We start from the raw sequence: 13,015 nt of genomic DNA on the forward strand, positions 1-13,015 counted from the left end.
CCGTGACAAATTGATGATGGCGATGGCGATGAGGGGAGATGGCAAAGCCCGTGTCAAGTTTTCATCACCTGAGGATTATAAGGAGGGGATGCTGGGAGAACGTTTAGACTGACACGGAACAGAAAATATCTCTGTGCGAATTTAAGAATGATCTGATTTTAAATGAAAACATAAAGAGTGCTTATCTACAACAAAAATGATTAAACGCTATGACATGGCTCTGAATGTATTCTTATAGGAATATTATTACAAGGTAAAATGACCTGCTCCTAACCCCTTATACGAGCATTTTTTCCTATGAGAGCAGTAGCACTCAAATACAAGAGGCCCAAATCGCATCCTGTGTCTCCCTGCCTGTAAAAGGACTTTGTTCAGGGCATTTCCATGATGAAATGTGAAGATGCCCTTGGGAGACATGCAGGGAGGTTATTCTCCATAGGTAACCTACCATCACAGGGTCAGAGCAGATGACAAGGCTCTGTCAGCCAGTAGGGATATTAATGATTCAACCCAACCAAAGAGGGAGGATAAGAGAGCACAGGGGGGTAGGGGGAGGAAAGATGCCTGGAAAAAAAACTCAGACTCATACCCTTTATTTAGCCATTTTCGAAAAATGTGATAATAATATGTGCTGTTTGGAAGCGGTTGTGTTAAAGGCAACTAAATGATGCTAATTGATAATACTTTTTTTAATAATTGAATTGATATGGAAAATGATCAGGTACCCAATTATATATTTTTTTAAACGTTTTATTAATTTAATTTGTAATGGAAAATGTAATGTATTTATTTGAGTATTTGTATTGAATAGTAACATAGTTTCTCAGTTTTCTACTGTAATTTTGTCTGTAAATGCTAAATACAATGACATTTGTAATTCTGGTTAAGGTTTAACTAATAGTTAATTAGAAATGAAGACACTAGGAAACAATGGAACCTGCTAAGAAAATTAAGTCATTATACTTAGTATAACATCTAAGAAAAGAAAAAGTAAAAACATAATAGTTATAGCCTTTTTAAATAACAATTCTGCGGCTGCATTTAAAGCATTTAGAAAAGAAGGTTGAGTGAGCACAAAGTGCAGCTGCTGGTGAGGCGCCGCAGGGAAAAACTCTTTGATCTGCCACAAAAGGAGATTGAACAAACTGATAATTTTCCTCAAGATAAGAGGTTAAAATGTCACATTAAAATATGTTAATCTTTAAACATCACAGAAACAGAGAGAATGAGATGAGACGTTTTGTGAGGAGACAGCTTCCTGTAAGCACAATGCCACATCATCAGTAACCATTGTGGTATAATATAATATAACAGCCTTAAACTCATGTGTTATTGTAGTACTGTAAATGGCCACTGATCGTACGCATGGTCGGCTCAGAACAGGACAACATTTAACCTCGGCGCACACTACACAATACTGTGTGAACGAATACTCTGTTTCTATGTCATTGCACTAATTGGGGCACCGATGCAACGCACCAGGGTATTTCACTTGAGAGACCAAAAGCTCCCGAGGCATTGGGCTGGGTATTTATTGCCCAAGGCCAGTGCTGTCACGACCTGCATACAGCCTAACCTTGTCAGACATGAAATCTGCATCACGCTCAAATTGATGTTTTACTATGTGACACATTATGAATATTACATTACAGGACCCTAGACGTTGTCAGTCAAAACAGAACAGCTTTCCTCACCAGCAAGATAAGCATGCGAGGAGAGGGGAACGGGGGAGGAGGGGAGGGGAAAGTGAGAGAGGGGGCTGGGGGGGAAAAAAGGTAGACAAAAAGAGAGAAGAAAGATTATTCAAGAAAGGCATGGGTGGTAAATGATTAATAAGCATTGCAGAGTCAGAAACAAGCACTTAGGGCTAAAACAGACAAAAGAGAGTATGCTTTTCGCCTTTTATCGCATTTCATGTAAAGGACCCTGACAAATGGTGGTCATATTGCATGGCTTGAGGCCTCGCTTGATGTTTAATGCATCATCTGCTCTGGTAAGGCAGGGTAGTAAACACTCATTTGTGGTGGTGACTAGTCACACATGAAATCCATTTTGCAAAATGCAGTGTAGAGGGGCCAGTTGACAAAGCTTTTAGAGTGATGTGGTTAAATCCACAGTCTGCCTGTGAAATGTAGGGGGCTGGATGTTAAAAAAAGGAACATCTCCAAATCCATTACTTACAAAAAGCTATCACTCTGAATAGCTTAGCATCAAAACTGTCTGACTGAAAGTATAAACACAGAGACACGGAACGGTATCTATCCATCTATCTAAACGGGTCACAGTAGTTTCTTTTTCTTATTTATGTGTTACATCAGCACAGTGGATGTTGTTACTGACCTGTATCTCTGGTAGTCGTCCTCGTCCTTATCCGGGCTGACCAGCTGGTTGGGGCAGGCCTCATTTCCCAGCAGGCTTAGGTACTTCAGTGACGGGGTCACATCAGCCAAGTGTTCCAGCAGGGCCTCGATATCAGTCAGGTGTCAAAGGGCGGATGTCAAGGACCTAGCACTGTTAATTACATTAGCATTTACTACCCGCACCGCCCCTCCCGGGCCTGTCTGCACTAAAACACGTCACTGTCAAATTTACCGAGGTGCTCAAAGGGGCTAGTCACTGGCTTTGTGAGACTGGGCAGACAGAGGGGCAATTTAAGGTGCAGGCTTTGGCATATAGTAGTGACACAATTTGGCTGCTGCTCTCTCTCCCTTTCTCTCGATCTCTTTCATTTCCTAGGTGGCCGGGTGCAGAACAGTGACAAAATGATGGATGCCCTGTGGTTCAAACAGTCCGTGCTTCCCAGAGCCTTGCTGTGGAAAACTTTTGCGAAACGTGGAAAAAACAAACAGCCCCTAAGCAGGCACATTCATCACTAATACATTCACTTGGAAAATTGAGCCCCAAAGTGTCAAAATACAACTGCACTAATGCAGTGCTCGAGCTTTAAAATGGCACTGTGCCACGACAGGATGTACATAATTGGCCTATTAGCATGTGCCGACCACTTCACAACCAAACTCAGCACACAGTCCCAGACGCACACTTCAAGGAGCCCCAGTTTTAATGTTGACTCTGGAAGTGTGTGTGTGTGTGTAGTGTGCGGGAGTGAACATCGTTACCCAGTAGGATCTGCATAACCAGAGGAAAACAGGACACATTGCTAAACCTGTTCTGAAGCGTAGAGGGGAAGTTCACACATTTTTGACTGATCATAAACAGCCTTGCATGTCTTGAATTTAGGGTGGCTGTGCCGAGTTCTGGTTTATAGTGTTCGCTTTGGGTGGGAGGTAGAACACACAGCATCGTTGTAATCAATGAGCCTGAATGAGAAAATGTGCATTTAGTCACATAATAAATAACTTATTCATTTTAATTTTAGCGAGGTAACGCATAGTATAAAGAATGAAGCAACTGATGAAAAATAAAATCCTTACTTGATTCACTATAATTTATAATAACTGATATTACCAGACAAACAAATCACACAACATCGTGTGTCATTTTTTTAATGTAGTTTTAATCTAACACTTGATCTTCTTTCAAAATAAAACACATCTGTTATGTTGACTCTAAAATCTGATTCCACTAGAGGTCCCTGTGGTTCAAAAACTCGTCCTGTGTGGAGCTCGGTGACAGCGAGTTCCTCTACTCTCTTTTGCAACACACAGTGCTCCCTGCAAAAGCACAACATGAAAAAACTGGTTCTCTGAGACAAAGGCGGGCTGTATTGACATATGAATGTTAACAAAACACACTATTGATTTTGATACTGATCCCTGTGATATATGCCTGCGTAGTCGGCTGCAAATCAAAATGAGAAATGGACTAAGTGATTAGTTTGAAAGGATATTTGGTTCTTATTGAGTGTAAGGGTGTGGAGGTTGGGTAACCTGGGCAACAGGAGGTCATTTCCAAGCAGATTGTTGTCAACGATCAGCTCTTCCAGCTCAGTGAACGTTCCGAGGCCCGCCAGTGACCTGCAATGATAAGGCAACAGGAACAACTGTTATGGTTCTAAATCTGGTCAGCCGTTATTGTGCAGAAATAAATATTTCAGCCTCTTTCATACGCCGGGAAAGTATGGGTCTGGGCCTGTCAGGGAAGTGAATGACAAGAATTAGTGGTGCTGAGCTCCCCTGGCATGGTGAGGCATCCTTCAGCAGCTGGCAGGATGAGGGATGGGGGTCACTTGTGAGTAGCCAGGATTCAAAACAAAAGGCTTCAGAAATGCGGCGGGCAGGATGAATTTGTCAATGTCTTGTGCCTTGAGGCGCCCAGTTTCGCCTGACCCTAACCCTCCATTCCCAAGACAAATCACTCTGTCACAGTTCACCTTCACTCCCCAGACACAAATTTAACTTGTCATCCATCATTTTCACAGAGGAACCGGAATACACATGCAATCACAGATGGAATGGAAGGGAAACTTTTTTGCAACTCTACCGCGATAGGGGTTAGTGTTGGGATTTTAAGATCAAAGGATGGTTTTTTTTAAAGGAAGAATTTTGCCTTTCCGCTTATTTTTTATGACAAATTGCAACGAGGGCTGTAGGGTCATCTCAACTGTTTCCCTCTCTTTCTCTCTCTCACACATACACATTCACACAGGCATAAAAATGATGGAGGGTGGTTTTAGGAGTAATGTTAGGGCCCTGCAAAGTTCAAGTCATGGAAGGTGCACGAAAGCAATGTGTGTGTTGTCTAATCCTTCACACTGTCAGAATGCCATGGTAAAGTGTCCTGGGTGACTTAATTGACATTTAAATCTGCCAAAACTTGACACATACTGAACATATACTTCAAGAATTATTCCTCACGGTTCACACAATAGGTATTTTTAATATTACACAACATTTTTAATTATTTCATAATTTCCATATAGTCAATATTTACTCCAAGCTACATTTCAAAATGCTACATTATAAGTATAGTATGTTTATAGTTTTAAAAAGCAGACATATCTTGGACATTAGGTTACGTCAATATAAATTCCAGTCAACAGGGTCACATTGCAACATGACAAACTCAAGGTACTGTGAGGTCTTAACATGTGCAGCATGAAATATTACTCCTCTATGGATCTGACTTGTGTGAACAGCTGCCTTAATACACATCAACTTTAAGAAATATCACTTTATCACGACAATCTGCAAATGAATAGCAAGGAGCAGTTAAGTGCAGATGGGGATGGCGTAATTTACAGTCACAATTATAATGGAAACATAACAATATGCTGCCAAATGAAGGAAACAGATGATGAGTAATTGTGATATAATGTAGTGTACAAAAATACACCTTGATCTATTACGTTGTCAAACTTATTGGTCAGTGACGAGCATTTATTCCGCACTTTTAGCTAGCCAGACAAACTGTTTTCATGCTCCATCTGCTGTTACTTGTGTGCTTTCTCAACTTGTACTCCACCTAGACTTCGACCCTTCCCTAAAAACACAGACTGATGCACGGAGTGGACACACTGGCAACAACTTTGAACTACAAAGCAAAATGTTGCAGCTTTTGTAGCAGTGTAGAAAACGACAAATAAGCAATTTACTGTGGATGGGGAACGACGCAGAGTGAGCTGCCTCGTTTCAGAAGACATCAACATTTTGCAAACACGCACACTTGATATCAACCACAACCGTTGACAGCACCTAGCCAGTGTGCTGGCAAAGCCGCTAGCTGACAACCGCTTATCAGGTCTGATTAATGCGCTGGCAAAATGGATGAACAAAGAGATGTGCCAGTTTTATGAAATCCTACTCTGTTTGCCTGTTTTTCCCCATGTTGCCTCTCATTTATAAAAGGCAAAAAGGCCCATTAGGCAGGGAAAGCTATACTTAAAACTAAAGAATATTCATTATCATTTTTGCCTTTTTAGTTATTCTTTGGTCATTATACTGTTGTTTGTCTTGGATTTAAAAATAAATGCTAGCTAAAGTAATGCACAATCTATAATTGTTAGTATCATCTTATGCTACTATACTTCTTCTGTTTTTTGACAGGGCTGTTTTCTCAAACTAGCTATTTAAAAAACAAACTTTATTTTTCAGCACAGTGATTGTTTTTGCATTGATAGGGGATTCGGTACAACATCCAATTAATCTGCAAATATAATCTATGGCAATCTGTAGTTGGGCACAAACATTATTGCATTTTCTGTTAACAGAGATTGCTAACTAACTATTGCCACCTGCGTGTGTGTGTGTGTGTGTGTACGTGTGTGTGTGTGTGTGTGTGTGTGTGTGTGTACGTGTGTGTACGTGTGTGTGTGTGTGTGTGTGTGTGTGTGTGTGTGTGTGTGTGTGTGTGTGTGTGTGTGTGTGTGTGTGTGTGTGTGTGTGTGTGTGTGTGTGTGTGTGTGTGTGTGTGTGTGTGTGTGTGTGTGTGTGTGTGTGTGTGTGTACGAGGGGCTGCAGTCCTGTGGGTTATGTTATTAGCTGCTCGGTTAAAGGGAGCCGCATGGCACAGGAGGGAGCCTTATTAATTGTTGTTTTCATGTCACCACTGCTGCGTGCACTGGCTGATTTAATCAGTTAAATTCACAGCCAGGGGAGAGCCACTGATTCCCATCCAGCATTAACTACAGTGCCGGGATTGAACTTCTAATACTCTCCAGCTTTCTGTGCTCCCTCTGCAGATTTCCTTAGCTGGTTTCATTACTTTTTATAAGCTTTCTTGTTTTAATGTGTAGGCTTGGAAAACTAACAAAGTTTAAGCACTGCAGTAAAAGTACTTTACTTAAAAAAATAAAAGGAAAAATAGCTGCTTATGCTTTTAACAAAACTAATGGACATAATTGACTTGAGGCCAAATTCTGTAGAGATTTGATAAATGGCAAATATTGTATGTTTTTATAATGGTAGCTTAATTTGTTGTTATTCACCTAAAGAAAATAGGGAAACTATTCAGTAATATATCTTAAACTCCACTGCGATACTACTGATATTACAAACATCTAATGTTATGTTCCTTTATGAAACTGGAAGTCATTTATGTTTATGTATATCGCAAGCAATAACAAATTATGAGCATTATATTTTTAACTAAACAAATAGACAGAATCGTACAAATACTATATGAAAAATAATTGACCCTCTGCTCAAATTGCATTGCCGTATTGCACAAATTTAGAAAATAATCATTTCACATGTAACGTGTGATCAAATGCATTTTTCCTAACCCTCTAACCAGAAAGAGAGAGACAGAGACAGGCGGTAGCCTTAACGAGGTGAGGCGATGAATCCTCTCCTTGTTAAGATAATTATGATCAGCCTCATTGTCAGAGCTAATACGTCACACGTCTTTACGCTTTGACTACCACTTAGCCTGTGTAAGCTCAACATCATACGGTCCTGTGTGCATCACTGTGTGCTTTTGAGCTTACATAAGTAGTGCATGTATGTGTTAAAATCTCCATTATCTGCTAAGATCATGTCTACTGAGCACACACAGTACATATACCAATATTTAGCTGGAGCAGAAACTCGGCACAGGAAGCCGGGAAGGATGTGAGACAGCAGACAAGGACACTGGAGAGGAGACACTGACCCAGAGAGCAGCCCTGCCAGATCAATACACTAATACTAATGCAGACATCGTGATTGATGAACCACTGCTGACAACAGAGGGAAGAAAACTCTCGACTATTATTGGCTGAAATGTCAGTCACTCCTGCCAATGGTTTGCGCTAGTGTCATGTCATATATCCTCATGCAGCAGATGAATAATGGAGAACGGCAGCCTTGGCTCTTTTACATGTGTCACAAAGTCTCTCCCATCCTATGTCTGCTGCTTTTGAAACTGTTGCTTAAATGAATTATAGTTGGTCATTTCTGGAAACTCCGAATAACAAAGGTCAAATGGAGTTTGTCTTGGGCGTACATAACAGAGCTTTAATGTAAAACAACCTCAAAGTTCACCCCTTTACTAAAATGTTGATATAGATCACAGAGGAAACAGCCTTTCATCTAGCACTGCAATACTGAAAAAGTTACTGAGTCCAATGTACTTAGGAAAAAACACAAACACTTTTAAAAGCCGAAGAGCCCTTGCAGCTGCAGTCCACAGTTAAAGGCTGATGTTCTCTAAAGGGTCGCAGCGGTGCAAAAAAGCAATGCACTGTTATTCTAAACTGGGGGCCAGAGCTACAGAGTGACAGGCATAATGACGTCCTGTTCAGAAGGCAACAGATAAATGTTTGATGAATTGACCAATACTGGAGCCATGATGGCCTTCATATGTGCATAATGGACTATTCAGAGCACCCTTCAGATTGCCTGCCAGGATAAGGTACTGTAATGAATGGGAATAGGAACTGGACCTGGGAAACACAGTATGTGGACTGGCTTTAATAAACTTAATAAGAAAGGTGAATGGAGGAGGGCTGCTTAGAGAGAGAAGAGGAGGACAGTCAAGAAATATTCGGATGGCTTTTGCCACACTGCACACTGCGAATCAGCTCTCAATCTTAATCAGTAACTCAGCAAATTGGCCATATACCCAAATTATTTCCTCTTAAGACAATCAAGGTATTTATCTGACAGTTTCCAATAGGAATATACTAAACCTATTTGTTTTTGTAGTAGAATAAAGCGATCGTGAGTGTGGAAAATGCAGAATGATAGCACATATTCAGCTTTGTGTGGCAGAAATTGAGGAAAAAAGATATCCTATTACGTCAGTAGGTCTTCATTAGTGTAACACGGCTGTACTTCATCACTCTAACCCACAACAAAAACACAAATAAACATCCAAAAATACAGCATCAAAACACTATCAGGATTAGCTTGCGGTAAATAAGATGACATTATCTCTAACGCATATTAATGCCATGCAACGCCTCAAGTCCTTCAACATCCCTCCTACCACCTCCACACAGCGCTGATCAGGTCTGTTCCAGCACTCTTGCCTGCAGCTACACTTTATGGCCTATACGCGCCTCTGTACATGCATCTCGATGGCGATGGTGAATTAGACTGTCATTATCTGTCTCTATCTCCCCCACAGCTCTCCCTTTCTCACCCTCACATGTAGACAGTCAGTGCTCAGTGTGGCACTCCTCTCTCTGTATTTCCAGGCCTCAGGTGGCAGTCATTTAAAGATCACACGTCCAGGACACACATAGCCTTCCCTGAATGCATGTCAATTCACACATGGGAAGGGGATTACACGTCTCCTCCTAGGCAGCTGCAAATTACTATTAATGGCAATGCAAATCATTAGAGTACGTTCGGCGCCGGCAGCAAATCTCTTCTTTATTTGGGTTCACTCTTAATCTGTTCTGAATATTGCGCTATGCGTGCTCCTGATAGCCTGTTTGTAAAAGCATCACTAGCTACAAAGCTGTCAATTGGAGGTGGCATGTCAGATTGAACTTTACACAGGGTTACATCATTTGCAAAACAAAAATATATTTTTAGAGAGCATAAACAAATTCAAGCAAGAGGAAATCTGTAAAACATATTTAGCTAACTTCTTTGTTGATGAAGAAGTAAAATATCACCGCTCATTACTCCATGCGCTATGAGGTTATTATGGAAGAAGTGCGGATTAAATTGTTGAAAATGTCTACACCATGGTGCGTCTGTCGAATGTTTAAAGCAGCTTCGGTGTGTTTGAATGATAATACCACTGTGGATCATGCAGTGTCTGAGTTATAGACTACCCCTGTGGATATTTCCTGCTGAGTGTGTGAGGTTAATATTCTCTCTCAATGTCATTAGCGCTGGCAGAGGGGCTGAGAGCACTGTGAATCAAACAGGGGCTGATCCTGTCAATGCGCACACACACACACACACACACACACACACACACACACACACACACACACACACACACACACACACACACACACACACACACACACACACACACACACACACACACACACACACACACACACACACACACACACACACACACACACACACACACACACACACACACACACAAAGAGCCTGGGCTAGACAAAATCAAAGCCACTGTACTGAGGTCAGCATCAGCTGGCCTCATGCTTCCCCTTGCATCTCCAATCCCTGTCTGATTAATGACCCTGGATTCACCCTGGCCAAGGGATAAGGACTTGACAGACATTCCTGTCAGGTCCAACCTCATAAGCCTTGCTTGACCCGGGTTTGGCCTGGGATGAAATCTAAGCTTCAACAATGACCCGATTGAGAGATAGGAGCGAGTTGCCTTTTTCCCAGTGAAGAAGGAAATGGAGAGACAACTGCAGAAAGGTGGACGTCCTTCGTAATGTTTCAGGAGGTGTTGTTTGTTACATGGCCAGCCAGAATGACAGCTGCTTTCCATGAACAACACTAAATTGTACACTGTGAAATACATCATCAGACAAGGGAGGCGAGGCCAGTGAAGCCGAGCCCCTTCAGAGCCTATACAACACTTCCCTGCTCATAGTGCCTGGACTGTGCTCACAGTATGGCCATGCGTCTTGAGAATGTTTGTATTGAAAGATTAGTTGTCTATCCACATGACAAACACCCTCCTCTCTCAGTGAGCCGGAGCTGAAAATCAATTCACTGATGGCATCTCAGTCAGTGAGGACATCAATGCGGCACAAACAAGCACACACAAGCTTTCATGCATGCAACACAGCCTCACACATCTTAAGGTGTATATAACACTATAACATTACAGTGACAGGGTCAATCAGCCGAGGCCTATTGCTATGAGTACACGCCACATAAAACAATGAGTTTTTCATGAATAAAACAATACACAGATATAAAGTATATGTATACAGAATATGTAACTGGATATGAACTCATGTACTCTTGTAATAAAATAAAGGAACCATTAAATAATAGATGCTGCGATCTGTGAGCAAGAATCCCTCAGTGCCCTGTCTGTCTGTACGCTCCGTCATTACAGTGTTCAGGCTCAGTGCTCGTCAACATTTCCCTGAGAGGGTGAGCCATCCCGCATTACGTTTGAGTGAGTTCAACTGTCAACTGCCAGCCATTTGTATGCCTCAGCATCCACCTAATAGCAAATAATCACTACCCCGCGCTCTCTTCATGGCAAATGATCGATGTTGTCTTGAAGTCTGATGGATGACCCTGCCACAGTGATGTCCAGGCATGCATTAAAAACCACCTCTATGAAATGCCTGTCAGTCTGATGAAGCGGCACACACAACATCACAGGCGTGTGCACATACTGACACGGAGGAATGCATGCACGCAGATAGAAGAGAAAATCAACAAAAAGTGAATTAAAGCAAACGATTAAATTAAACAATAAAATGTTAATTCGTGGGAAATGTTATAATGTGACAGGACCTGTGGGGTGATTGGTAGACAGCATTACAGGTAGAATTCTCAAGTACCACCTGGGATGCTTCCTTTCCTCCTCTCTGCCTCCTCCCCGCTCTCTAACACACAAACAGCTCCCTATTACCCCTCGGTGTTCAGATTAAAATGCACAGCACCACAATCTTTGATCTCCCACTTGCTGACACAAATCCTTTCAAGCCTCAACATTTTCTTGCAAAGGTAATTAGTGGCAATTAAAAAGTTTCGAAAGCAGTCTACGGCTGCTGTTGATGCTGGTGCTCTCTCCGTCAGATTACCCATCTACCCCCCTCCGCAGGTTCTACGGATGTGTGTGTCAGCTGTGTTCCTGCCTCTTTTCTGCAAAGGATCCCATAACCAGACGACACACTAGTCAGCCTAGAACGTTTGTAGAAGCAGGATGAAGCCCAGTAAGGGGTCTTACTGGTGGTTCTTCCCCCCTGACAAACCTGTGCTCCGCAGGAGAGCATGTAATGACATATGTAACAAATACAAATCCCACAAATAGAACAGGTGTAGTCTTTAATTGGGATACCCTATCTTGGGGGGCTTGTTAGCATGGAGTAATTAACTTGATAAGGGATTCAATTTGCTGAAAATATCATTGCGGAGAAACATATAATTTAGTATGAACAGCGATTTGCATAATGACAACAAACGCACCGACTCCCCATTCTTATGGCATAATAAATAAACACATTAGTAATTAAAGGTCTTCCTGTATAGTGTGATTACAGTCATTTGAGATAAATATATAACTTGAGCAGTCTAACAGTGCTATCATTCATTCACCGTCCATCCTTTTTTGCTTTCATCAAGCCATTATGATGATATAATTAGCTGCCTTTCTAGCATGTTATTAAGTGGCTTGCTGAGTGTCAGGTACAGAGGCGTCTCAGAAATGACACACACAAAAGCATTATCGTTCCACAATGTTTCAAAAAGATAATTACATAATCTCAGCATGGAGAGCAAACAGAAAAGTGATAATTAGACAAGTATTCCTGCCAATTAAAAATATCAAGCCTTGTGTGCCTTGTGTAATTTAGAGCTTGCTGCACATCCATGTACAACATAATACAATGCTATTGCTCCTGTAACATTTCCATAGAGAAAATAATGTAGTGACATTATATCAACAAGGACCTACCATTTGTTTTCAGTACAGCAAGCACTAGACATTTGAAGGGCCTTCTAACTCTGTAAAAGGTAATAAGTATACTAACACTTTCCAAGATGACAACGAAGGAGTATGTCTTGTCTCTAACAAGCCTATTAATAGGCTTAATGATTGACATGAAGGAGTGACAAAACAATAAAAGCAAATGAACAACAAAGTTATTGATTTGACCTTTGGGATAGTTCCTTTGTTCATCGTTGTTGTTTTTGCCTCGGAAGGAGATAATAGAACATGTCGTAGCGCAAGGCAGTTTGATATTGAATGCCATCATTTTAATTTAAATGTTACATTCTCTGTGACATCTCTGTCAATGCATAATTGGCACTGGATCCCAGTTTGGATGTACATATTTATCATTCAGCGTGAGACACTCAAAGACAGCGACAGATATGTTACTTTGATGGGATGACAGTCAGATGTGGAAAAAAATAGAACTGCAAATCGACAGTCGGTCGCGCTGTCAGTTAAGCTTTTTGTCACAAACTTGCACATAAACATGCATGATTAGAAACAGCAAGCG

At 41.3% G+C, this 13,015-nt stretch overlaps 1 protein-coding gene across 2 annotated transcripts in view; it reads right to left on the reverse strand.

Annotated features, from left to right (window-relative positions):
- lrmda (leucine rich melanocyte differentiation associated) overlaps nucleotides 1–13,015 on the reverse strand; it is a 196,907-nt gene that overhangs the window by 61,449 nt on the left and 122,443 nt on the right. For both annotated transcript variants that reach the window (XM_034151786.1, XM_034151785.1), the window contains exons 3-4: nucleotides 3,851–3,977; nucleotides 2,341–2,480 (exon numbers count right to left, since the gene is read on the reverse strand). In XM_034151786.1, the coding sequence (XP_034007677.1) occupies nucleotides 2,341–2,480; nucleotides 3,851–3,977 (267 nt within the window). The remainder of the gene's footprint in view (nucleotides 1–2,340; nucleotides 2,481–3,850; nucleotides 3,978–13,015) is intronic.

The sequence above is a fragment of the Trematomus bernacchii genome, unplaced genomic scaffold, assembly GCF_902827165.1.
Source record: "Trematomus bernacchii unplaced genomic scaffold, fTreBer1.1, whole genome shotgun sequence".
NCBI lineage: Eukaryota > Metazoa > Chordata > Actinopteri > Perciformes > Nototheniidae > Trematomus > Trematomus bernacchii.